A 23,888-nucleotide genomic window follows, 5' to 3' on the forward strand; every position below is an offset into this window, starting at 1 on the left:
AGTTCTGGTCGCCACACTACAGGAAGGATGTGATTGCAGTGGAGAAGGTGCAGAGGAGATTCACCAGGATGTTGCCTGGGCTGGAGCATTTCAGCTATGAAGAGAGACCGGATAGGCTAGGGTTGTTTTCCTTAGAGCAGAGAAGGCTGAAGGGGGACCTGATTGAGGTATACAAAATTATGAGGGGTATAGATAGGAAGAAACTTTTTCCCACAGTGGAGGTGTCAATAACCAGGGGCACAGATTTAAGGCAAGGGGCAGGAGGTTTAGAGGGGATTTGAGGAAAACTTGCTTCACCCAGAGGGTGGTTGGAATCTGGAAATCTGGAACGGCACAGTGGCGCAGTGGTTAGCACCGCAGCCTCACAGCCCCAGCGACCCGGGTTCAATTCTGGGTACTGCCTGTGTGGAGTTTGCAAGTTCTCCCTGTGTCTGCGTGGGTTTCCTCCAGGTGCTCCGGTTTCCTCCCACAGCCAAAAGACTTGCAGGTTGATAGGTAAATTGGCCATTATAAATTGCCCCTAGTGTAGGTAGCTGGTAGGGGAATATAGGGACAGGTGAGGATGTGGTAGGAATATGGGATTAGTGTAGGATTAGTATGAATGGGTGGATAATGGTCGGCACAGACTCGGTGGGCCGAAGGGCCTGTTTCAGTGCTGTATCTCTAAATCAAAAATCTAAATCAAAATACTGTCTGAAGGGGTGGTAGAGGCAGGAACCCTCACAACATTAAAGTAGTATTTAGATGAGCACTTGAAACACCATTGCATACAAGGCTACGGGCCAAGTGCTAGAAAATAGGATTAGAATAGATAGGGCTTGATGGCCGGTGCGGACACAGGAGCTGTATAACTCTATGACCATGACATCTTTGTCATTTAATCTCTCCTGCCCTCTGCCCTATCACACACCTTCCCCCTTTTCACTTGCTCAAAGCCTATTACTTTCTCTAACCTTTGCCAGTTCTGATGAAAGATCATAGACCTGAAAAGTTAACTCTGTTTCTCTCTCCACTAATGCTGCCAGACCTGCTGAATATTTCCAGCACTTTGTTTTTATTTCAGATTTCCAGCATCTGCAGTATTTTGCTTTTATCTTATGTTGCCATTTGTCTGCTTTGAATTCCATAAGCAAACATAAAAATGAAAAACAGACTTTCTTCCTTACTACCTGAAACACCAGACAGTTTCTGCCTTTCAGTAGAATGCCAATCTTCTCAAGTTCATTTGTGTATTCCGCACGACTGATAACTTGATCATTTAATCGAAACTCCGAAGAATTCCCTGACAAATATTGAAAAAGAAGTTGTCATCTGCTCAGTTTTCATAAATTCATTTTGCCTATTATACTGGCCTGCTATACAAAGAAACCCAAAGATAGTTTTGCCAACTGCTTTTCTTCGCTCCTTTCTTGAAAGTGGCAACTCTGGTTTTGACACACATTTCCAAACTGGTACCATACTCTAAGTATAAGCATGTAAAGTCCATGTCAACAGGCTATTTTACCATGGGAACACAGTACCTGACACTGATCCTGTCCTTGGCCTAATACATGCAAGCATTTCCAGCACAGGTTTCTAGGTCAATTTCTTTTCTCCATATGGCAGGGATGTTAGTGCGACTGTAGTGGCCTCACTGTTACTCTGCCTGACAATGTAGGTACATTATATATTTTAGCAAAAAATCAGCTGGCATCTATTTAGGTAGACAGAAACAAAAAGCTAACGTCGTGTTGTAAGAAATGGGTTAATTGTCTTGAAGTGTCTTTATATTATCTTTTAGCTTTGCCTATTAAATGAGTTTCAATGTTCAATTTAGTGTGTTGGAATTAAAAGCTTTACGACTGGAGGCAATCTTTAGCTGACAAGGAATTCAATAGTGGCTAAAGAAAGCTGTCTTCGTTAACTCCAGCCTTGAAGAGGCATCTGCCTAAGAAACACTATAAAAGAGAGATAGACTTGCATTTACATAGTCTTTCACAACTTCAGAATGTCCCAAAGTGTTTTACAATCAATGAAGTACCTTTGAAGTGTAGTCACTGTTGTAATGTATGAAATTTGGTAGCCAATTTGCCCACAGCAAGTTCCCACAACAGCAACATGATATTGACTAGATAATCTGTTTTTTAGCGATGTTGGTTGATGGATAAATATTGGCCAAGACACTGGGCAAAATTCTCCTGCTCTTCGAAATAGTGCCATGGGATCTTTTACCTATACCCAAGAGGGCAAATGATGCCTTGGTTTAATATCTTCAAAAGAAGGCACATGTGACAGTGCAGCACTCCCTCAGTAGTATGCTGACTGTGAGCCTATCTATTGTGCTCCAATCTCTGAAGTATAATGTAAACCCACCGGGGCGGCACAGTGGCGCAGTGGTTAGCACCGCAGCCTCACAGCTCCAGCGACCCGGGTTCAATTCTGGGTACTGCCTGTGTGGAGTTTGCAAGTTCTCCCTGTGTCTGCGTGGGTTTCCTCCGGGTGCTCCGGTTTCCTCCCACAGCCAAAAGACTTGCAGGTTGATAGGTAAATTGGCCATTATAAAAATTGCCTCTAGTATAGGTAGGTGGTAGGGGAATATAGGGACAGGTGAGGATGTGGTAGGAATATGGGATTAGTGTAGGATTAGTATAAATGGGTGGTTAATAGTCGGCACAGACTCGGTGGGCTGAAGGGCCGGTTTCAGTGCTGTATCTCGAAATCTAAAATCTACAACCTTCTGACCCAGAGGTGAGTGCTACCAACTGAGCCACTGCTCTATAGATCTGGAAAATTAGGACAGGTAACAAACCAGGACCATCAAATCAGTGTTGAATGATAAATGTGGATTAGGTAAAGTAGAAATGCATGGATTCTTAAGAAGCAGATTGGGAAAAAAAAGTTTAAAAAGCGAGTGTTAGAAGAGATACTTTGCAATTCATTTCAGGTCCGGCCACAAAGAACTGCGAACTCGAGATCTGTTTTGAATTTCCTAGTGAATTCACAAATTATCACTAAGTGCACTGTTAAGTATATGTTTAATTGTCAATAATCACTGCTTAATTTCTATAATTTCAATAAATGTTTTTGAACCCTGTTATTTTGAGGAGTAACATAAATTTATAAAAACACTGATCCTCTCACACTGTTTTGATATATATTGCTCTAACTTGAAATTTATTTTCTTCGCTTTGCGCTGTCTTTTTACAGCATACATTTACACCCCAAAAATAATAACAGGAGCCCCTACACTACATAGCTGATTAGTAGGGGGAACATGCTGACCCAAAGGGGTTGGCTCTCGAAAAATACAACTGATACAATAAACATCATCAGGTCTAATTACTGAAATACAATTGGCAACTAAAAGATATACTACCAATACGACAGTCAGTAATGTGAAAGCCTTACAATCAGAAATAACGAATCCCACCCACCACCACCACCCCCACCCCCCCCCCCCCAAACATTACCAATAATAGCTCTGGTAAATGATAGCTCCTCTCCATTTTCTTTTTCATACAACATGGTGACGCTTGCAGTAGATGACACAGGATGCCCTATATGAGCACCATGAATCAGATCCTTGATGTGCTTCACTCTGAGATTAGCAGTTCTCTCGCCCATCACAAAACTGATAGCATCCATTACATTGGATTTCCCTGTTGGTGAAAGTGAAAAAAAAACTATCTTGTAAATTATTAAAATATTCACTTTAAAAAGACAGGTATTACAGCACAAAAGCAATACTCCTTAGGGTCATATCGAATATGCCATTATTTGCACATCTTTAAAAGTAAATACAACTGTGACAGCAAGCAAATCATTACTCAATTATCTCTTTCCACTGAAAAGGTTATTAGAAATTTGATCGATAAAAATTTGCATCGATATAGCCGTTTTTTCCAAAAATATAGTTTATTCAAAAAATTTGTAAAAATACATAACAGTTCCAAGTTGACATTATATAAAGTGTGTTACCACCAGGTGAGAAATGTGTCTAGGGGTCTGTTACTGTCTTCAACTGGTCTTACTGTAACAGGGTTTAATTTTAAACACACTGTTTTAAGCTCCCCTTTTTGTGAATCCTTGTTGACAGTTTTCTAATTTTAAGACAAAGAAATGAATTCACACAGGCTTTCTCAGGTTTAAAAATGAAATTTTTAAAATTTAAACTCTAATACAGTTCACGCCTACGGATATACGACGCGCCCACGCGTACTGAACTACAGTCCACTCTTTAAAAGGTAGCAATTGGGGACTCCCTCTGCTTCACTTTCAGATTGGGCCGTCTGTTCTTGTTTTACTGGGTCGGCACGCTGAGCCTCACCTAGGGAAAATCCATTTAATTCACTCCCTGGGTCTCCTAACTTTCCAAAGAAAGTCTCAGACAGGCAGACCTCATCGTCATTTGCCTGCAGTGCCAATGCAGTCTCCTCTGGGGGAGCTGGTCTAATCATTGCCTGACCCATTACACATTCAGGGAAACTGCAGGAGACTGTCTCCTGCCACTGCCCTGTCTCTCTGACCACATGTGGTCTTTCTTTCACTACTGGGGGGGGGGGGGTACCACCTTCACCCCTGCTAAATCATTACCTAGGAGGTCAACCCCGTCCACAGGCAAACTAGTGACAATCCCTACAGTCACCAATCCCGAAACTAGGTCGCACTCCAGGTGCACCCGGTGTACAGGTACAGACATATACTGCCCTCCAATACCATTTACCACCATTGTGGCATTCACTGCACTCTCTGGGGGAAGGTCAGGACTTTTCCCAGTAAAAGGGATCTGGTGGCCCGTGTCTCTGAAAATCACTACTGGCTTTCTTGACCCACTCGAGGGATATGTGGTTACTTTCTCTTCAAATACAAAACCCTGATAACTTTCAGGAATCCTATTAACTTTTCCTGCACTGGCCGTAGTAAACTTCCTGGGTTTCACCCTTACTGCAGTTAAAGCCACAGCCCATTCCGTGTTTTCCATCGGGCCCTCGTCTTCACTGAGCGGGTGTGCCCCGATTAATCCTACCGGTTTCCCCTTTAGTTTCCAGAAGTCAGCTTTTAAATGCCCTGCTTTATTACAATGGAAGCACACAGGTCTCAGAGTCTCACTCTTGCTCACAGCACCTTCCTTTTTGGTTGGAGGAGGGCCCCGTGTCTCCTGCTTTCCTTTCTCTTCCAGGACTGCTTGGGAAGATATCACCTTCCCACCCTTTGTCCTTTTCGGATTTCTGCGGGTGATTAGGAAAGGTCCTCCCCTGGGAAACCGACCCACTGCTCCTCTACATGGGTTTTTATTGAGCATGGGAGAAAGTTTATAAATTCCTCTAACAGGATTACTTCTCTGAGAGTCTCATAGCTGAGTTGTATTTTTAAAGCCCTCAGCCACTAGTCAAAAGCCAGCTGCTTGCTTCTTTCAAGCTCCAGATGTTTGATTAATTTGCTTTTTGAGGGTTCTAAACCTTGCGGTAGACTTAGGGTACTAATTTATATGCCCCAAGGATAGCATTTTTGGTCAGTTCATAATTTGATGAACTCTCATCTGGCAACAAGGAATAAACCTCATGGGCTTTTCCGGCTAGCTTGCTTTGCAGTAAAAGAGACCAGGTCTCAGCTGGCCATTTTAGCTGCCTTGCCAGTTTCTCGAAGGACATGAAAAACTCTTCCACATCTTCCTCATTGAATTTTGGAATTAATTGAGCGAGTTTATGTAATCTTGTACCCAACCCTGAATCATGCTCCTCCATATTGGCCATGCTTTCACTGGGGTTACTCTGTCACCTCCTAGTTAACTCAAGCTGCTTCAACTCTTTTTCTTTGCATTCTTTCCAGAAAAATGTTCTTTCTCTCTCTCCTACCTTTCATTTTCTTCATGTTCCTTTTAGAAGGCCTTTTCTTTCTCCCTCTCTTCTAATTCAAGTTTCTTTTGTTCCAATTGTATCATTGCTAGCAGTACCTTCTCTGCTTCTAACCCTGCTTCTGCTTCTTCAGATTCAAGGGAAAAATGGTTGGCCACTAGCCTTAGGAGTTCAGACTTCCTAGTCTTGCCACGTACAGTGATCCCACACTGCTCAGCCATTTTCCTCAACTCCTCCATAGACAGTGCTTTTAACTTATCCAAAGTTACTTCAACCTGGCTTGGAGTGCTACTAGCTTCAGTTGCAGACATGTTAGTATTCAATCACACATATCCACAAGAAAACCTGTATTGATTTGTTCTTTTTGATTGGGAACAAGTTGGCTTCCCACTTCTAATTTCACTCGTTTGTCTGTGGGTAAAATCCTGGACGCAAGCACCCAAATTTCTGTAACAACCAGTGAGAAATGTTTCTAGGTGTCTTTTGCTGTCTTCACCTGGTCTTATTGTAACAGGGTTTAACTTTAAACACACAGTGTTTTGAGCTCCCCTATTTGTGAATCCTTGTTCAGTTTTCCAATTATAAGACAAAGAAATCAATTCACACAGGCTTTCTCAGGTTTAAAGAAGATGAAACGTTATTAAACTTGAAACTTAAACTCTAGTACGGTTCACGCCTATTGATATACGACACACCCATGCTAGCATGCCCATGCAATATACACATGCAGATAGGAACAGAAAAAAGATACGGTGGAGCAGTTTGAGGCAATATCTTGTTACGGTGCTTTTGAGCTCAGGTTTAGTCCTTTTTGTAAGTAGTCTTGCTTTCGTCGGGGCCCAGTGTTCTACTTAAACCTTGTTTACGTAGAAGACTTTTATCTCTTTACATTTCACATGTTTTCACAAGATTCAGTTCCATGGGAGAGATGGAAGCAGGCAGACACGAGAGGAGGTAATTCTTGCTTCAGTTCCAGGAGAGATCTTTACTCCATGAGCACACAGCTTTGTCTCAGTTCAAAAATCTTTTGTTGGAAGTTCAAATTTGCTGCAACAGCCAGATAGCCATGTGACTAAAACTGGTCTGACCACTTCTTCTGTGTATTGGGGAAGCAACGATTGCGTCCCCATTGTTCCAACACTGCTAGTAATACACAAATGGCCTTCCAGTCAGGCCTTGCAATTTTAAGTTTTAATGTTCATGTGGCAAAATAATGTGTGCCTCAGTCTTGGTAGGTGCGGGGGGGTGTGGGGGGGGGGGGGGGGGTGGGGGTTTGCCTGACAAGTGTCATACAGATCAGTTTCTTTCAATACAGTACATGGGGTGCCTCACTACACTTGCCATTACAGCTTATATTTACAATGTACACTGTTTCACATCAAATATTCTCTGGTGCATACAGCCCGAGAAGTTTTACACAGGTTCCAGTCCCTCAAAATACTATGGCGGGAGGGCCTTACACAGTGGCCTTTCCCCATTGAGCCTCTGTGGCGACTGCCCCAAGCTTTAGTGCATCCGCCAGCACCTAGTCCTGAACCTTGGAATGTGCCAGTCTGCAACACTCAATCATTGAGAGCTCTTTGCGCTGGAAGACCAGCAAGAAACATTCATGCCACACAAGTGCCAGGCAATGCCAACCTTAAACAAGAGAGAATCTAACCATTTCCCCATGATGTTTAATGGCATTACCATCGCTGAATCCCCCACTTGCAACATCTTCGGGGTTACCATTGACCAGAAACTGTACTGGACTGACCACATAAATGCTGTGGCTACAAGAGTCAGTCAGAGGCTGGAAATTCTGCGGTAACTCACCTCCTGACTCACCAATACCTATCCACCATCTACAAGGTACAAGTCACGAGTGTGATGGAATACTCTTCACATGCCTGGACATTGCAGCTCCAACAACAGCCAAAGACCTGCAGGCTGATAGGTAAATTGGCCATTGTAAAAAAATTGCCCCTAGTGTAGGTAGGTGGTAGCAGAATTGTGGGGATGTGGTAGGGAATATGGGATTAATGTAGGATTAGTATAAATGGGTGGTTGATGGTCGGCACAGACTCGGTGGGCCGAAGGGCCTGTTTCAGTGCTGTAGCTCTAAATAAAAAAAAACACTCAAAAAGCTGGAAACCATCCAAGACAAAGCAGCCCGCTTGATTGGTTCCACATCCATCACCATCAACATTCACTCCCTCCACTACTGATGCACAGTGGCAGCAGTATGTACCATCTACAAGATGCACTGCAGCAACTCACCAAGGTTCCTTAGACAGCACCTTCCAAACCCGACACCTCTACCACCCAGAAGGACAAGGGCAGCAGATGCGCGGGAGCACCACCACCTGCAAATTTCTCTCCAATCCACACACCATCCAGACTTGGAACTATATCGCCGTTCCTTCACTGTCACTGAGTCAAAATCCTGGAACTCCCTTCGTAACAGCACTGTTGGTGTACCTACACCCTTTCTCCACAGGTCACAACATATAGTTAATTATTTTTCCCACTTACCGATACGGTCAATCATCGACTCTATTTCTATGCCTGAATAAAACACACGAACCAGGTTTCTTTCATAAATAACAAAATTAAAAGTTTTTATTACAAAACAAGTCTTAACCAGTAATGAAGTCATGCATAAACACACAGATTGAATTATAACAGTTCCCTTTTTACCGTAGCCCCTCACACACACACAAATACATCGGCTAACCGGAAAAATAAAAGTGATTTTTAGTTTTAGAGCTCTGTTTCAAAAAAAGACAAAAGAATCTTAGGCTGAATACTTGCTCATTTTTGAAGGAAAAAAGAGAAGATATGGAAAGATGTCCTTTGTTTTGGTTTGGTGTCCCAATTGCGTATCGACGGCTCTCACTGGGATCTTCCTAGAACAGCTCTTTCCAGGAGACGTTGAAGATCAGTGTGGGTAGGCATTTCCAAGAAATGCAGCTGGAGGCTTCAATAGGCCTTACAGCAGAAATTCGGCAACAGGGGTTCCCACACATTCGATACGCAGGGTTTCTTCAAACACAGGAGGAAAGAGGAGACTGACACACTGGATACGTAGGGTTTCTTTCCAAGAGAAATAGATGAGCTGGGTCCTCTTGGCAGGGAAAAACCAATTGTCTTTTTTTAACAATTCAAAGTGAAACCAAAAACATTCCAGAAGTCATGCCTCCTGTCCTCTACAACTCTTTACCTGTCACTTCTCTGTAAACATCTTCTCCAAGTCAAAACAACAAGCTCCCTACTGGTATTTTATCTGAAAACAGGTGTCTTGAAGTAAGTGCTTGTTTGTAAGCCAAGTCCAGGAACCTTCTGGTGACTAATTTTTAAAAAATAAATTTCAGTATCTCTTCAAGCTTCCAAATGAATCAATGTCCATTATTCAACTATAAGTCCTTAAAAACGTATTTTACAAAAAATAGAAGCACTCTCTTAACAACTGAAACACTGACCAGAAACTGAACTGGAGTAGCCATATAAATACAGTGGCTACAAGAGCAGTTCAGAGGCTAGGAATCCTGTGGCGAGTAACTCACCTCCTGACTCCACAATACCTGTCCACCATCTACAAGTCAGGAGTGTGATGGAATACTCTCCACTTGCCTGGATGGGTGCAGCTCCAACAACACTCAAAAAGCTCAACACCATCCAAGATAAAGCAGCCCGCTTGATTGGCATCCCATCCACAAACATCCACCTCCTCCACCACCGACGCACAGTGGCAGCAGTGTGTACCATCTAGAAGATGTACTGCAGCAATGCACCAATGCTCCTTAGACAGCACGTTCCTAACCCGCGACCTCTACCAACTAGAAGGACAAGGGCAGCAAATGCATGGGAACACTACCACCCACAAGTTCCCCTTCAAGTCACACATCATCCTGACTTGGAACTATATCGCCATTCCTTCACTATCGCTGGGTCAAAATCCTGGAACTCTCTTCCTAATAGCACTGTGGGTGTACCTACCAATGGACTGCAGTGGTTCAAGAAGGCAGCTCACCACCACCTTCTCAAGGGCAATTAGGGATGGGTAATAAATGCTGGCCTAGCCAGCGACACACACATCCCATGAATGAATAAAAAAAACTCCACCTTTGGAGAAATGAAACGCATTTTTAAATGTGTTTCCTTACAAAGTGTAAAAAACAGAAGATGAAAACATTTCAAAAGACATTTTCACACTCAGCCCCATTCACTTTTTAACCTGTAGTTAATACAATTCTGCTTTGTACCATTGTTGCATTTAGATAACTCAAAACAAGGTTAGATTCTCGATAAAGCATCTGCAATAACATTATTTTTGCCCGCAATGTGAATAATCTTTAAGTGATAAGGTTGTAATAGTAAACTCCATCGCAACAGTCTGGCATTCTGGTTTTAAATTTTTCCACAAGGTTTATCACCAAATCAATCGACTGCAACCTTCCAAACAGAGCCCCCCAGTTGTTCCAAGTGGTTCTTCCAAGTGTCACTATAGACCAGCACATCATCAAGGTAAATCACAGAGTTATGAACACTGGCTACCACTTGGTTCATTAATCTCTGAAAAGTGGCTGGGGCATCCCCTAGCCTGAATAGCATTACTCAACACTGGAAAAGATTGTATAGTGTGACAGAAGCCGTTATTTCTTTAACTCGGGGTGCTAAAGGAACTTGCCAGTATCGCTTTAACAAATCTATTTTTGTAAGAAACATGGCACTGCGCGCTCTGTCAATACAGTCTTCCAAGCAACGTATTGGGTAGGGGTCTGCCTTTGTTACTGCATTACCTTTTCTGTAGTCAATACAGAGTCTACTTGAACCATCCAGTTTAGGTGCTAATACTACTGGCGAACTCCAGCTGCTTTGACTGGGTTCTCCTAGGTGGTTTTCCAGCATGTATTGGATTTCTGCTTTTACCTGGGCCTGTTTCTCTGGAATTAAGTGGTAAGGATACTGTTTTATAGGAAAGGATTCCCCTACATCCACACCATGTGTGGCTAAGGTTGTAAGTCCTGGCTTATCCCTACAGACTCTTTTAAATGCTGTGAGTAGCCTTGTTAGGTCTTCTCGTTGTTCTGCATCTAAATATGAAAGCACATTGTCCAATCTCCCTAGCAATTCAGTATTAGCTAACTGGATAGTAGAAGCTTCAATCTGAGAATTGTCTAGGCCACCTTCTGCCTCATCCTCACTATCCCTTTAACTCTTCACCGTCCCTACTACCTGACGTACCTGTATTTGCTTATCCTCCTCCAGGCGAAAATATTGTTGTGGCACAGCTGATTCTTTTATCGGCGATCTGGAGTGTAAATCAAGTAACTTACCTTATCAATTCTCTTGACCACTTTATACGGACCACTGAACCACGCTTTCAGCGGTTCACCCGGTAAAGGTAGTAATACCAATACTTCATCCCCTGGTTGAAATGTTCGGGTATTTAGCATGCTTGTCTACCCATTTCTTCAGTTGTGTGGCAAGCTTTAACGTGTTCCTGCGCCACTTTGCAAGCGGTTCCCGGAATACAGATACATTATCTAGCATAGAAGATTCATCCCTCTGTTCTAAATTCTTTATATCCCTTTATCCCAATCATGGAGATATTCATGACAATATTCCCTGATCATCCTTTTGAGGGTCTGATGGTGCCTTTCTAAAGCTCCTTGTGTCTGTGGGTGGTATGCTGAAGACTTTAACTGTTATACCCACATTACCAATAACTTTCTGAAATATTTTGGACATAAAATTGGAACCTTGATCCGACTGAATCTCAATCGGTAATCCACATCTAGTGAAGCACTGGGTTAACTTCACTGCCACTACCTTAGCAGAAATTGTTCTCAAGGGAATTGCCTCTGGGAACTGAGTATCCATGATAGTGAGTATATATATAGGGCGGCACAGTGGCACAGTGGTTAGCACTGCAGCCTCACAGCTCCAGGGACCCGGGTTCGATTCCGGGTACTGCCTGTGTGGAGTTTGCAAGTTCTCCCTGTGTCTGCGTGGGTTTTCTCCGGGTGCTCCGGTTTCCTCCCACAAGCCAAAAGACTTGCAGGTTGATAGGTAAATTGGCCATTATAAATTGTCACTAGTATAGGTCGGTGGTAGGGACAGGTGGGGATGTTTGGTAGGAATATAGGATTAGTATAAATGGGTGGTTGATGTTCGGCACAGACTCGGTGGGCCGAAGGGCCTGTTTCAGTGCTGTATCTCTAATCTAATCTAATCTACTGGTGCCCTGCTTTTGTTTTCAGTAAATGTCCTACACTGTTTACCAACACCCTCCTAAATGGTTCCCCAATAACTAGTGTGGGAATTAGAGGTGCCGGTTTTATAGCAGGTTGCAGTTTTCCTACAATCTGGCATGTATGGCATGTTTTACAAAACTGCACCACGTCCTTGGAAAGACCTGGCCAGTAAAAATGTCGACTTAAACATGATTTGGTCTTCTGGATCCTCACATGTCCCACCATAGGAATTTCATGCGCTATCCTGAATAGTTCCCGGCGATATTTTGGTGGTACCACTATTTGATGAACTACTGTCCATTCTTTCTCCGCAGGTCTGTGAGGAGGTCTCCACTTCCTCATCAGAATCCTACCTTTAATACAGTAGCCTTCTGGAACTCATTTTGCCTCAGCTTCTGTTAGAGCTGATTGTGCCACTTGAATTAACTCTGGATCAGCTTGCTGAGCCGTGATCAGAGAAGACTTATTAAACATTATTAAAGGGCGGCACAGTGGCGCAGTGGTTAGCGACCCGGGTTCGATTCTGGGTACTGCCTGTGCGGAGTTTGCAAGTTCTCTCTGTGACCGCGTGGGTTTTCGCCGGGTGCTCCGGTTTCCTCCCATTGCCAAAGACTTGCAGGTGATAGGTAAATTGGCTGTTGTAAATTGCCCCTAGAGTAGGTAGGTGGTAAGGAATATGGGATTACTGTAGGATTAGTATAAATGGGTGGTTGTTGGTCGGCACAGACTCGGTTGGCCTAAGGGCCTGTTTCAGTGCTGTATCTCTAAATAAATAAATAAATAAAGTTTCCTTCAGATTATCCAAATCCCCAAAGAAAATTTCAGATATTTGACTACCTGTCTGTGGTGCCAATTTTACCTCTCACAATAGAACTTGTTTAGCCATTGCTCGGGTTACTACACATGCAGGAAAATTTCCTGGAACCTTTTCCTGTAATTGTTCTCTTTAACTTCACTTGGTTTTCCTGTGACCACTGGAGAAGCTACTACTTTCGCTATGGCCAAATCATTCTTCAGGAGTAGGTGAACTCCGTCTATTGGCAAACCATGGACAACCCCAAGTTACCGTTCCAGACATTAGGTCACATTCCAAGTGCACCCGATGCAAAGGTACGGGTATATATACCCCGCCAATACCATTCACTAAAACTTTAGTCTTCAGTGTGTGCAGAGGTGGAAATGTAGTGCCTTTCCCCAGCAGAATAGTTTGGGTCATTCCTGTATCCCTAAGTACAATTATAGGTTTACCTGCCTCACTTGAGGGATAGGGAGTTACTTTTCCTTTTCACGAAAATTCCCTATTACTCTCAGGTATCTTATTCACAATCCCTGCACTCACAGTGGTTTTTGTACTTAGCCTTACAGCTGCAGTCAGAGCTACAGCCTGATCAGCTGTACTCTTGGTCAGGGCCCCTTTCTTTGCATTGGTTTTGTATACCCCAATAAGTCCCATGGGTTTACCCCGCAACTTCCAGCATTCTGCACGGTGTCCCACCTTGTGACAATGGTAACACTTAGGCTTGTGAAACTAACTTCTACCCTCAGCATCTTCCTTTCTGGCCTGAGGAGATTATCCCGGGAAGTTCCCAGCTGTCCCTTCTTGTCCCCGGCTACTCGCCTTCCTTTCACCCTCCCACCTTATATCCTTCTAGGATTTGTGAGGGTGACGGACAAAGGGTTTGGCTTATACACAAGCTCATAATCATCAGCAATTTCTGCTGCCTGTCTTGCCATTGAAACCTTCTGGTTCTCTCTGGGTTCTTACTAATGAAGAGAGTGAATTTTTAAATTCTTCCAGAAGAATTAATTCCCTAAAGTTCTCATACGTGGCTTCCGTCTTTAGTGCCCGTATCCAACGGTCAAAATTAATTTGCTTCACCCTCTCAAATTCTATATAAGTCTGCCCAGACAATCTCCAGAGATTCTGAAATTTCTGCCTGTACGCTTCAGGGACTAACTCATATGCAGCGAAAATAGCCTTTTTTGAAATCTCAATCTGCAGAAGCCTCCTCAGAAAGCATGGCATAAACTTTGTGAGCTCTGTCTATCAACCTGCTTTGCATAAGGGGTGTTCAGCTTTCCTTCAGCCACTTCATCTGATTGGCTATCTTTACAAAAGAAATGAAAAATACCTCTATGTCCCTTTCCTCACAGTTAGGGAGGGCTTGCACAAGTTTAAACAGCTCTCCACTGAATCCTGGGCTGGCGTCAGATCTTTCCTCACCAGAATTTGCCTTGAAGTCAAGGCCACCCTGTTGTCTTAGTTCCAGCTTTTTAACTACAAATTCCCTTTCTTCTCTTTCTCTTTGAAATTCTAGTTCAAGTTTTTTCATTCTCAATTCTTTTTCAAGCTCAAGTTTTTTCAGTTCTTTTTCCTGCTCAAGTTTTCTCATTTCTATTTCTTTGTCAAGCTGAAGTTTTTCCATTTCCTGTTCTCGCTCAAGCTGCTTCATCTGTAACTGAATTTTAGCTAATTCAACTGCACTACACTCTGGTGTGCTTTCTTCTTCTTCCAATTGCAAATGTTGTGTTAGTACTTCAATTATGTCTGCTTTCTTGGCTCCTGGTTTTAACTCTAACCCCAATTTTGTTGCCAATGCTATTAGCTTAACCTTGGTTAAATTCCTCAATTCACTCAGGGATACATCCTCCATCCCCAGAAACGTCGCAGCAACTAATAGAGACATTCCGGTAGAATAAACTTTAATCTACTGCACAAAAAACCTGTTTATTTTTATTTTTCAATTATTATTACCCAACTTACAATTGTACATCATTGGCGTTGGATTTATCCCACAAAGAGACCCCAATTATATGTTATGACGAGGCAGAAGGAGTGCACTGTTTATTCTAGTTCCACTTCTCCACAGGTCACAACATATAGTCAACGTGGTCAATCATAGACTCTATTTTTATCCCAGAATAAACACACACCAACCAGATTTCTTCAATAAGCAACAAAATTATCAATTTATTATAAAACAAGTTTTAACCAGTAATGAAGTAAAGCATAAACACACTGACTGAAGTATAACAGTTCCCTTTTTACCTTAGCCCTTCACACACACACGTATATACTGTTATGGCCAGGCAAAAAGGGGGTCTCAGGCTCCCCTTCCATCCCTTCTCTGGTTTGACCACAACAGGGTTTATCCTTTTTTAACACACTGGTTGAACTTACCACCTCCCTGAGCACTTGCTCCTGTTCCTCTAATGTAATTGCAAAAGAACCAGACAGGGTTTCTTGAATTTAAACAAGAAAGAGGTAAGTATATTACTCTTAACACTCTAACCCAGTTAAAATTACTAAAAATATGTTACACATTCACACGAGACTCTCACACACACAAATAGATTGAACACGGAAAACAAATTTGGTGGTCAGATAAAATTCAGGAATAAATGGAATTTAAATAAGGTACATTAGTCCCATAGTCCTCAGTTGAAATTGTAGTCCTGAAGTCCTCGCTGGGCCACATGCACAATCGTGGGCTTGCTTTTCTCTGGGCTCCTGAAAGCAAAGGAGGGGTTTGATTCTTGTCCCCTGGCTGGGCGGTCCGTAGGCTTGAGGGGGGGGTTCCCAGTTACAGCCGGGTCTTCTCTTGATATTTACTGGGTAGAGACAGAGAGACCTGCTTCGTTGATGGTTTTTCAGTTACTGTCTCTGCTTTCTATGTGACAAAGCTTGCAATCTCTCCAGGGCTGTGCAGGCAGTCACATGACACTATCAGCCTCTTTGTTGTTTTAATTAGGTTTTTCTGCAATCTCCTCTGAGATTCAAGGTGCTACACCTCAAGCTGTCCAGTCACACTTGGAGGGGGTTGGCTCTTTCAAAGTCAATGGGTGTAGATGGCTGTGGCAACTGTGTTGATAAGGTCATTCTAGGTAATTTAATCACTGAGAGCACCCCATTGTTTTGGCTAGGCTGGAATGAGACTTGTCAGCTCCAGTTTCAAATGTAAATTGCAATGGCCATCTTAGTTGCCAGTTTTTAAAAAAAGTTACTTGTAATACTTTTCCATTAGAAGTATAATGTAAGGTTACAACCGATGAAATTAATATTTCCCCTTTGGCATATAGGGTTTTCTGACAATACATACATACATACATCGATTAACCGAAAAAATAAAAGGGACTTTTTGTTTTAGAGCTCTGTTACTTAGAAAGACAAAAATAATGAGGCTGAATACTTGCTCATTCTTGAAGAAAAAAAGAGATGATATGGAAAGTTGTCTTTTGTTTTGGTTTGGCATCCCAATTGCGTATAGACAGCTGTCACTGGGCTCTTCCTAGAACTGTTCTTTCCAAGTGATGTTGAAGATTAGTATGGGTAGGCGTTTCCAAGAAATGTAGCTACAGGGGCTTCAGATAGATCTTACAGAAATGTGGCAAGAGGGGTTTCAGTTCCCAGATATTCGATACACAGAGTTTCTTCAAATACAGGAGGAAAGAGACTGACACACTGGACATGCAGGATGTTTTTCCAAGAGAAAGAGATGAGCTGGGATTCCTTGGCAGGCAAAAACCAACTTTTTTAACAATTCGAAGTAAAGGCCTGCTACCCGACCCAAACTCGACAGGACCCAATGACATGTGTCGGGTTCATGTTGAGTCGGGTTGCTCTTCCAGGTCCAGCTTTCGGGCTCGGGTCAGGTTGGGCCGGGTCCGGGTCGGGCACACACAGTAAGTATTACATTTTGCTCTGCTGTGAAATTGAGTTTAGTAAGTGTCAAAAGTTGAAAGGCCTACCTGAGCTGGAAGTCCGGGGATGTCAAGGAGGGAAACTGAGTCTGTGCAGTGAGCGTCTCTATGATGTCATCGCGCTCATGCTGCAGCTTCCTGCAGATTCAGAATGGGAAGGTAGGTCGGGTCGGGTTGGGCGCGGGTTAAAATGGAGGGACTCAGGCCGGGTCGAGCTCGGGTCCGATGTGGTTCTGTTGGGTTTGGGTCAAGTTCTTTTTCCTGAGCAGGCCTTTAATTCAAAGTGAAACCAAAAACATTCCAGAAGTCAAGCCTCCTGACCTCTATAAATCTTGTCCTGTCCTTCTCTGTAAACATCTTCTCCATGTCAAAACAACAAGCTCCCTGTTTGTATTTTATCTGAAAATAGGTGCCTTCTAGTAATGGCTTGTTTACAAGCCAAGGCCAGGAACTTCTGGTGACTTCTTCTAAAAAAAAACAAAGTTCAGCATCTCTTCAAGCTTCCAGACGAATCAATGTCCATAATTCAACTATATGTCCTTAAAAACATATTTTACAAAAAAATAGCAGCACCCTCGTAACAACCCCAAGGACTGCAGCTGTTAAAGAAGGCAGCTCACCACCACTTTTTCAAGGGCAATTAGAAATGGGCAATAAATGTTGGCCTAGCCAGCAATGCCCACATCCCACAAATGAATAAAAAAAGGTTTCGGGCAGACTAAGGTGCGTCTTTCGGGTTGATGGTCCTCCAACAGTGGTTGTTGTTTACCTTGCTGTGCATCACTGGGAACAGCCCATACAGCACCGAGTTCTGCGTCACAGAGGTGCTCAACAAAAACCACTGCACCTCTTTACAGAAGGTACATTCCAGGAGGTGGGCGACAGTCTCTTCCCCACTACAGCCACCTCAAGGCCTCGAAGAATATAGCCTTTCACAATCTCAAGATGTTCCAAATTATTAGGAACACTAGGAGCAGCGTTTTTATTAAAGAATCCATTTTATATTCAGGACTCCACTTTATAAGAGTGATTTTGCCAAATCTGTTGAAACAAGTGATATTGGTAGAACATTAACAACTCAGTTCATATCAGCAATGCTGTACTGGCTGTCATTATAAAAGACAGCCTTGTGTAGTTCTAGATACATGGATCAGTTTCAAAACTATCCTTGCTCTACTGCACATGGAAGGACAGATTTTGTTATCAAACCCACTCTCTGGATTGGAGTTGAAGTAAGTTAGCATATACCAAGAGTGAAGGCCATGGAAGAGGTGTGATTTAATAGTCTTTTAGCTGAGGATCAAAAGCAAGACAATAGTAAGAATGTTAGGAAAGCCCCGGAAAGTGGTGCATGTTGGCTATACAATTTCTCCTAATAAAACCTGAAAATAGAAACAGATATAGAATAAAGCTCCTTCAACTGTCTCATCAAACACTCCACACATTGTTAGTCATAGCATGGTGAAGTCAAGGGTGTTGTCAGCAGGCATACGAAAGCTGACACCTTCCTCCAGATGACATTTCCCGAGATGGTTAATGAAGGTAGTGCAGCAGACGTTATATATACAGACTTTCAGAAGGCATCTGATAAAGTAGAGACATAACAGACATATTTGAAAAATAGAAGCACATTGTATTAAAGGGGCAGTAATAAATTGGGGACATAATTCACTCAGGATTGGGGGCAGAGAGTAGTAAACAGATGTTTTTCTGACTGGAGAAAACTATGCTGTATTCCCCCAGGTGTCAGTATTACTAGAACCAGTGCTTTTCTATAAATGACCTTGACCCGGGCATAGGTTCATACCGTTTTGATGTTTGCACATGATACACAACTTGATAATATTGCAAATAATGAAGATAGTAGCAGAATTCAGAAGGACACAGACAGATTGGTGAAATGGGCAGACACATGACAGATGCAATTTAATGCAGGTAGGTGCAAAGTGATGCACTTCAAGAGGAACAACATGAGAGGCAGTATAATCTAAATGGTAGTATTTTGAGGGGGGATGCAAGAGCAGAGGGACCTGGGGGTGCAATCTCACAAATCTTTGAAGGTGGCAGGGCAAGTTGATAAGACAGTTAAGAATGTATATAAGAACCTTAGTATTGTAAATAGGGACCTTGAATACAAAAACAAGAAAGTCACACTAAACCTTTACAAATCTGTGATTAGGCACAAACTGAGGTACTATGTACAATTCTGGGCAGCACACTTTAGGAAGGATGTCAAGGTCTTGGAAAGGGTACAGAGGCTTGATGTCAGGGATGAGGGGTTTTGGTTATGTGGAGAGATTGGGGAAGTTGGCATTGTTCACCTTAGGGCAGAGAAGGCTAAAGGGAGACCCAATAAGTGTATTCCACATTTTAATAGGTTTTGATAACAGGAAGTAGGGAGAAATTGTTTCCTCTGCAAGTGGGCCAGTAACCAAAGGTCATAGATTTTAAAAAGTCGAAATAAGTGAATGGGAAATGAGGAGACATTTGTTCACAAAGTGGGTTGTTAGGATCTGAAATGCAATATCTGAGAATGCGAAAAATCAGATTCCATAAGAGTATGAGGAATAATCTGGTGGAGTTAAATTGGACAGCTTGTTTAAAGAGCCGGCACAGAACGGTGGGTAGAATGGCCTCCTTCTCTGATTCTACCGACCCAGATAGGCTGGTCTTGGCCTTGCACATCGGCTTGTTTGAGATATTTAATCAATGCCACATCAGATGGAAAACGTGGAACAGATTACTAGATCTACTCAAGGTGCCCCTCGTTTCAGCCATCTTAATCTAAAATGCCATTTATCATTCAGTAACTGGCCTCAGCACAGCGAATCTTAAAATACTGTGGACCCTTCAACTCTGCTCTCCGGCTCTGGCTACATGGCCGATAGCTGGAGATTTTATCCCTCATCGCCCGCAAGACAGGGGATGCGGTTGCATCTCTCCCTGCGAGGCTGACACCAGACGGAATTGAATCGTTATATGAAAAGGAAGTATGTGCAGGGTTACGAGGAGAAGGCGAGGGAATAGCACGAGGTAAATTGCTCTTCTGGAGAGGCGGGGCAGTCACGACGGGCCGAATGGCCTCTTTCTGTGTTTTAACAGTTGTGAATTCTGTGATACTCTGTACGATGACTGCAATTGCAGGAGGCACAGGAAGCATCAGTGAAAAGGGACGAGTTATATGGGAGAGTGTGTCGGTTCTTACCTGATCCATTCGGGCCGATGATGCAGTTAAACCGCATGAAGGGCCCGATCAACTGTCGACCCCGCCACGACTTGAAATTTTCCACTTCAATTAACTGCAAGGTGCCCATTCCGAAAGTCTAGTGTTTCGGAGGTGATTATTATTGTTATATATTTGTTAGCAATTACAACTATGTTTCTGTGAAAACACACAAACTTTCTTATTCACGCGACTCTTCCAACCGACGATGGCAGGCACCAGACTCGCGACAGCGCCGCAAGTTGCCGCCAAGAGTAGATATCGCGATATCTATAGATATATCGCGATAACCGCCGGGATCTCGTGTCTGTTGACTGGTCGCCTAGCAACTGTTTTATTTATCTACTTCTTGAGGCCGGAAAATTTACCTGGGGAGTGGGAAAGAGAGTAAAATAGACAAATACTGTCTCGACTCATATTGTTGCAGACAGGTTACCTGTCACTGTTTTGTTTGCTATTTCAAGATCATTCTTTCATGTTGAATTATATAAAATTAAATCGCGGTTTGTTCGCTTTGAATGTGTGAGAAGAAACAAAACCTACCTAGACTCTAAAAGATGCATAAGCTGGATGGTCCGGTTGATTTGAAAGAGGCTGCTGTTATAGCGTGGAGAAGAGACTTGGAATTGCAGAGGCAGAATAGGATTTTTACTGCTAGACTCAGAACAATTGGGGTAAGTGTGTAATGTGTAGCAGTATTCCTTCATATCATATACTATAATTTTATCGTGGATTTTAATCCAGAGTTTATACTAGTGTGTGACTTGGTACAAGAAATTTGGAATGACATTTGGAAATAAGGCATATACATAACTTACTTGAAGATGGTGATATGAAGATTAAAGAAAACATAATCTACTTTTATTGTCAGCACCAATTAATATTTGAATGTGAAAATGTGTTTCCATCTCAAACTATTTGAAACTTTGTCCATTCTCAGGATATTGAGGAAATAGAAATGTTCCTGACCAAATGTGCTGCAAATACAATATAATCAGTGTAACTAGTTAAACCTGTTTTATTGTACATCAAGCATTCTGAAATTAGAACGGGCATTTAATAGAATGCCAAAATCGATCTGTGTAAGGTTAAGATAAGTTTAAGAAAAACTTGCATAAGGATTAATAAATCCTACTAAAAAGATAAAATAACAAAATGCTTCTTTTTGGGTCTGATTTGGGTTGTATTTTGGGCTTTACTACCTCTACTTTACTATCTCTAAATGGTGAGAGATTGCAGAGCTCTGAGATGCAGAGGGATCTGGGTGTTCTAGTGCATGAATCACAAAAGGTTAGTATGCAGGTGCAGCACATAATTATGAAAACTAATAGAATGTTATCGTTTATCGCGAGAGGAATTGAATACGAAAGTAGGGAGGTTATGCTTCAGCTATACAGGGCATTGGTGAGACCACATCTGGAGTACTGTGTACAGTACTGGTCTCCTTATTTAAAGAATAATGTAAAAACTTGGGAGGCAGTACAGAGAAGGTTTACTAGACTAATACCTGGAATGGGCGGGCTGTCTTACAAGGAAAGATTGGACAGGCTAGGCTTGTATCCGCTGGAATTTAGAAGAGTAAGAGGCGACTTGATTGAAACATATAAGATCCTGAGGGATCTTGAAAGGATTGATGTGGAAAGGATGTTTCCCCTTGCAGGAGAATCTAGAACTAGGGGTCACTGTTTAAAAATAAGGGGTCACCCATTTAAGACAGAGATGAGGAGAATTTTTTTCTCTCAGAGTGTTATGAGTCTTTGGAATTCTCTTCCTCACAAGGCAGTGGAAGCAGAGTCTTTGAATATTTTTAAGGCAGAGGTAGATAGATTCTCAATGAGAAAGGGGATGGAAAGTTATCGGGGGTAGGTGGAAATGTGGAGTAATCAGTTCAGCCATGAACCTATTGAATGGTGGAGCAGGGTCGAAGGGCCAAGTGGCCTACTCCTGTTCCTAATTTGTATGTTTGTTCATAAATTATAGTTTTTTTATTAGTTCATGGGATGTGGGCATTGATGGCAGCCTAGTATTTAATGGCCATTCATACTTGCCCTTGAGAAGGTGGTAGTGAGCCGCCTTAACTGCTGCAGTCCATGTGGTGTAAGTACACCCACTGTGCTGTTAGAGATGGAGTTCCAGGAGTTTAAATTATAAATGCAAACAGTGCATTTGATTACATATATTTAAGTATCGCTTTATAAGTATCGATTGGATGTGAACGATAGCATTGGACAAGCAGACAGAAAGGAATTTGTATAAATATCTTTAAAATGTGTACTAATCTGTTTTGTATAAATATTTTTAAAATGTATACTCATCTGTTTTTTTAAAAGATTGATCAACAGGCATTGGATGGCCAAATCAAAGATAGGAAGATTCGGGAAGAGACAGAGGCTAGAAAACATTTAGCCTATGGTACGTTCTAATAACTCCTGATGTATAGGAAAATGATTTAAGGCAGTAAGTAAAATGATGATTAGATCACAAAAATTCTGTTTCTTTCTCCTCCTATCAGTTTTCTATTCAGATGCATGCAAGTGTCTGGCCATAAAGTACAGAAATGATCCTCTTTTTGATGGTTGCTGACAGCCTAAAGTAAAACAAAAATCATCTCTGAGACACAATTCCCAAAGGAGATGAATCCAGATAAAATATCCAAAGTATGGTTGGCATCAGTTTCTTAGAACATAAGAAAGAGTCTTCTTTAAATGTTAGCCTCCAGTCTCTCTCCATCGTACTTCTCTGACATAAACATTTTTGTTTCTATCTTAGTTTATCAATACTACTATGGCCATTCAAAGAACAAAGAACAGTACAGCACAGGAACAGGCCATTCGGCCCTCCAAGCCTGCGCCGATCCTGATGCCTGTCTAAACTAAAACCTTCTGCACTTCCAGGGTCCGTATCCCTCTATACCCATCCTATTCTATTCCTGCTTTTAGGTTTCTTCTCTTACTTCTTCTAAATTCCAAATATGCCATTCTACATGCTCAGCAATCCTGCATCTCCATTCTGTTGAAATCAAGATTCCCCTCACTGTTTCCTACTCTAATACATTGGTTCACAGGATTTCAAAACTATGGAACTCTTGGATTCCCCAGTTTTCCTTCTTCATACATTGTATAGGCATTAAAATGGCAACACCTAAAAATTACTATTTTATTTACCCTACTCTTGCTGCCAGGGGAGGTGGTGGAAGCAGATACGATAGTGACGTTTAAGAGACATCTTGACAAATACATGAATAGGAAGGGAATAGAGGGATATGGGCCCCGGAAGTGCCGAAGGTGTTAGTTTCGGCAGGCATCAAGATCGGCGCAGGCTTGGAGGGCCGAATGGCCTGTTCCTGTGCTGTACTGCTCTTTGTTCTTTGTTCAACATTTGTAGGCTCCTGCATTTCAGGCCTTAGTCCTTCAATTATAGAAAAATAATGAGACAGATCATTCAGGTCAAAACAATTGCACTTATTGAATCTCACATCCTTAGATGCTTTTATCCCACAAAATGCCTTGTGTAGAATAAAAAATTTTGGTGCATGCATCGTTATCATTAAACTCATTATAGTCTGACAGCTGGCATCAGGGTTTTAATACAACTCATGGTAACCAAACGTAATTCTTTCTGTAAATTTTTAAAGGATAAGACAACCGATAAGATGAGGGAGTGTTGCAACAGGTAACTATCCCCCAAATCTTCAAGCTGTTACTCTGTTGTGAGGAAGAAGCTTTTTAAATCCTGGCTTAGGAGGGTAGGAGGGCATAGAGTATGCCATAGACAGGGAATTAGGATCTTGAAGCTCATTATCAACCTGTGGTTCATGTTGAATTTCATAGAATCATAGAATAGTACAGCACAGAAGGAGGCTATGAGAACCATCGAATCTGCACCAATTCT

General features: G+C 42.2%; 2 protein-coding genes across 6 annotated transcripts in view; one reads left to right on the forward strand and one right to left on the reverse strand.

Moving 5' to 3' along the window:
- Positions 1–20,088, reverse strand: part of LOC137379655 (structural maintenance of chromosomes protein 1B-like) — a 167,302-nt gene extending 147,214 nt beyond the window's left edge. For all 5 annotated transcript variants that reach the window (XM_068050802.1, XM_068050805.1, XM_068050806.1 and 2 more), the window contains exons 1-3: positions 19,980–20,088; positions 3,450–3,638; positions 1,170–1,282 (exon numbers count right to left, since the gene is read on the reverse strand). In XM_068050802.1, coding sequence (XP_067906903.1) covers positions 1,170–1,282; positions 3,450–3,638; positions 19,980–20,088 — 411 coding nt within the window. The remainder of the gene's footprint in view (positions 1–1,169; positions 1,283–3,449; positions 3,639–19,979) is intronic.
- Positions 20,089–20,348: 260 nt separating this feature from the next.
- ribc2 (RIB43A domain with coiled-coils 2) overlaps positions 20,349–23,888 on the forward strand; it is a 43,868-nt gene continuing 40,328 nt past the window's right edge. Inside the window, exons 1-2 of the mRNA XM_068051267.1 lie at positions 20,349–20,671; positions 22,328–22,409. Of these exons, the coding sequence (XP_067907368.1) occupies positions 20,555–20,671; positions 22,328–22,409 (199 nt within the window). The 5' untranslated portion in view covers positions 20,349–20,554. The remainder of the gene's footprint in view (positions 20,672–22,327; positions 22,410–23,888) is intronic.

This window comes from Heterodontus francisci, chromosome 18 (assembly GCF_036365525.1).
Source record: "Heterodontus francisci isolate sHetFra1 chromosome 18, sHetFra1.hap1, whole genome shotgun sequence".
Classification (NCBI taxonomy): Eukaryota; Metazoa; Chordata; class Chondrichthyes; order Heterodontiformes; family Heterodontidae; genus Heterodontus; species Heterodontus francisci.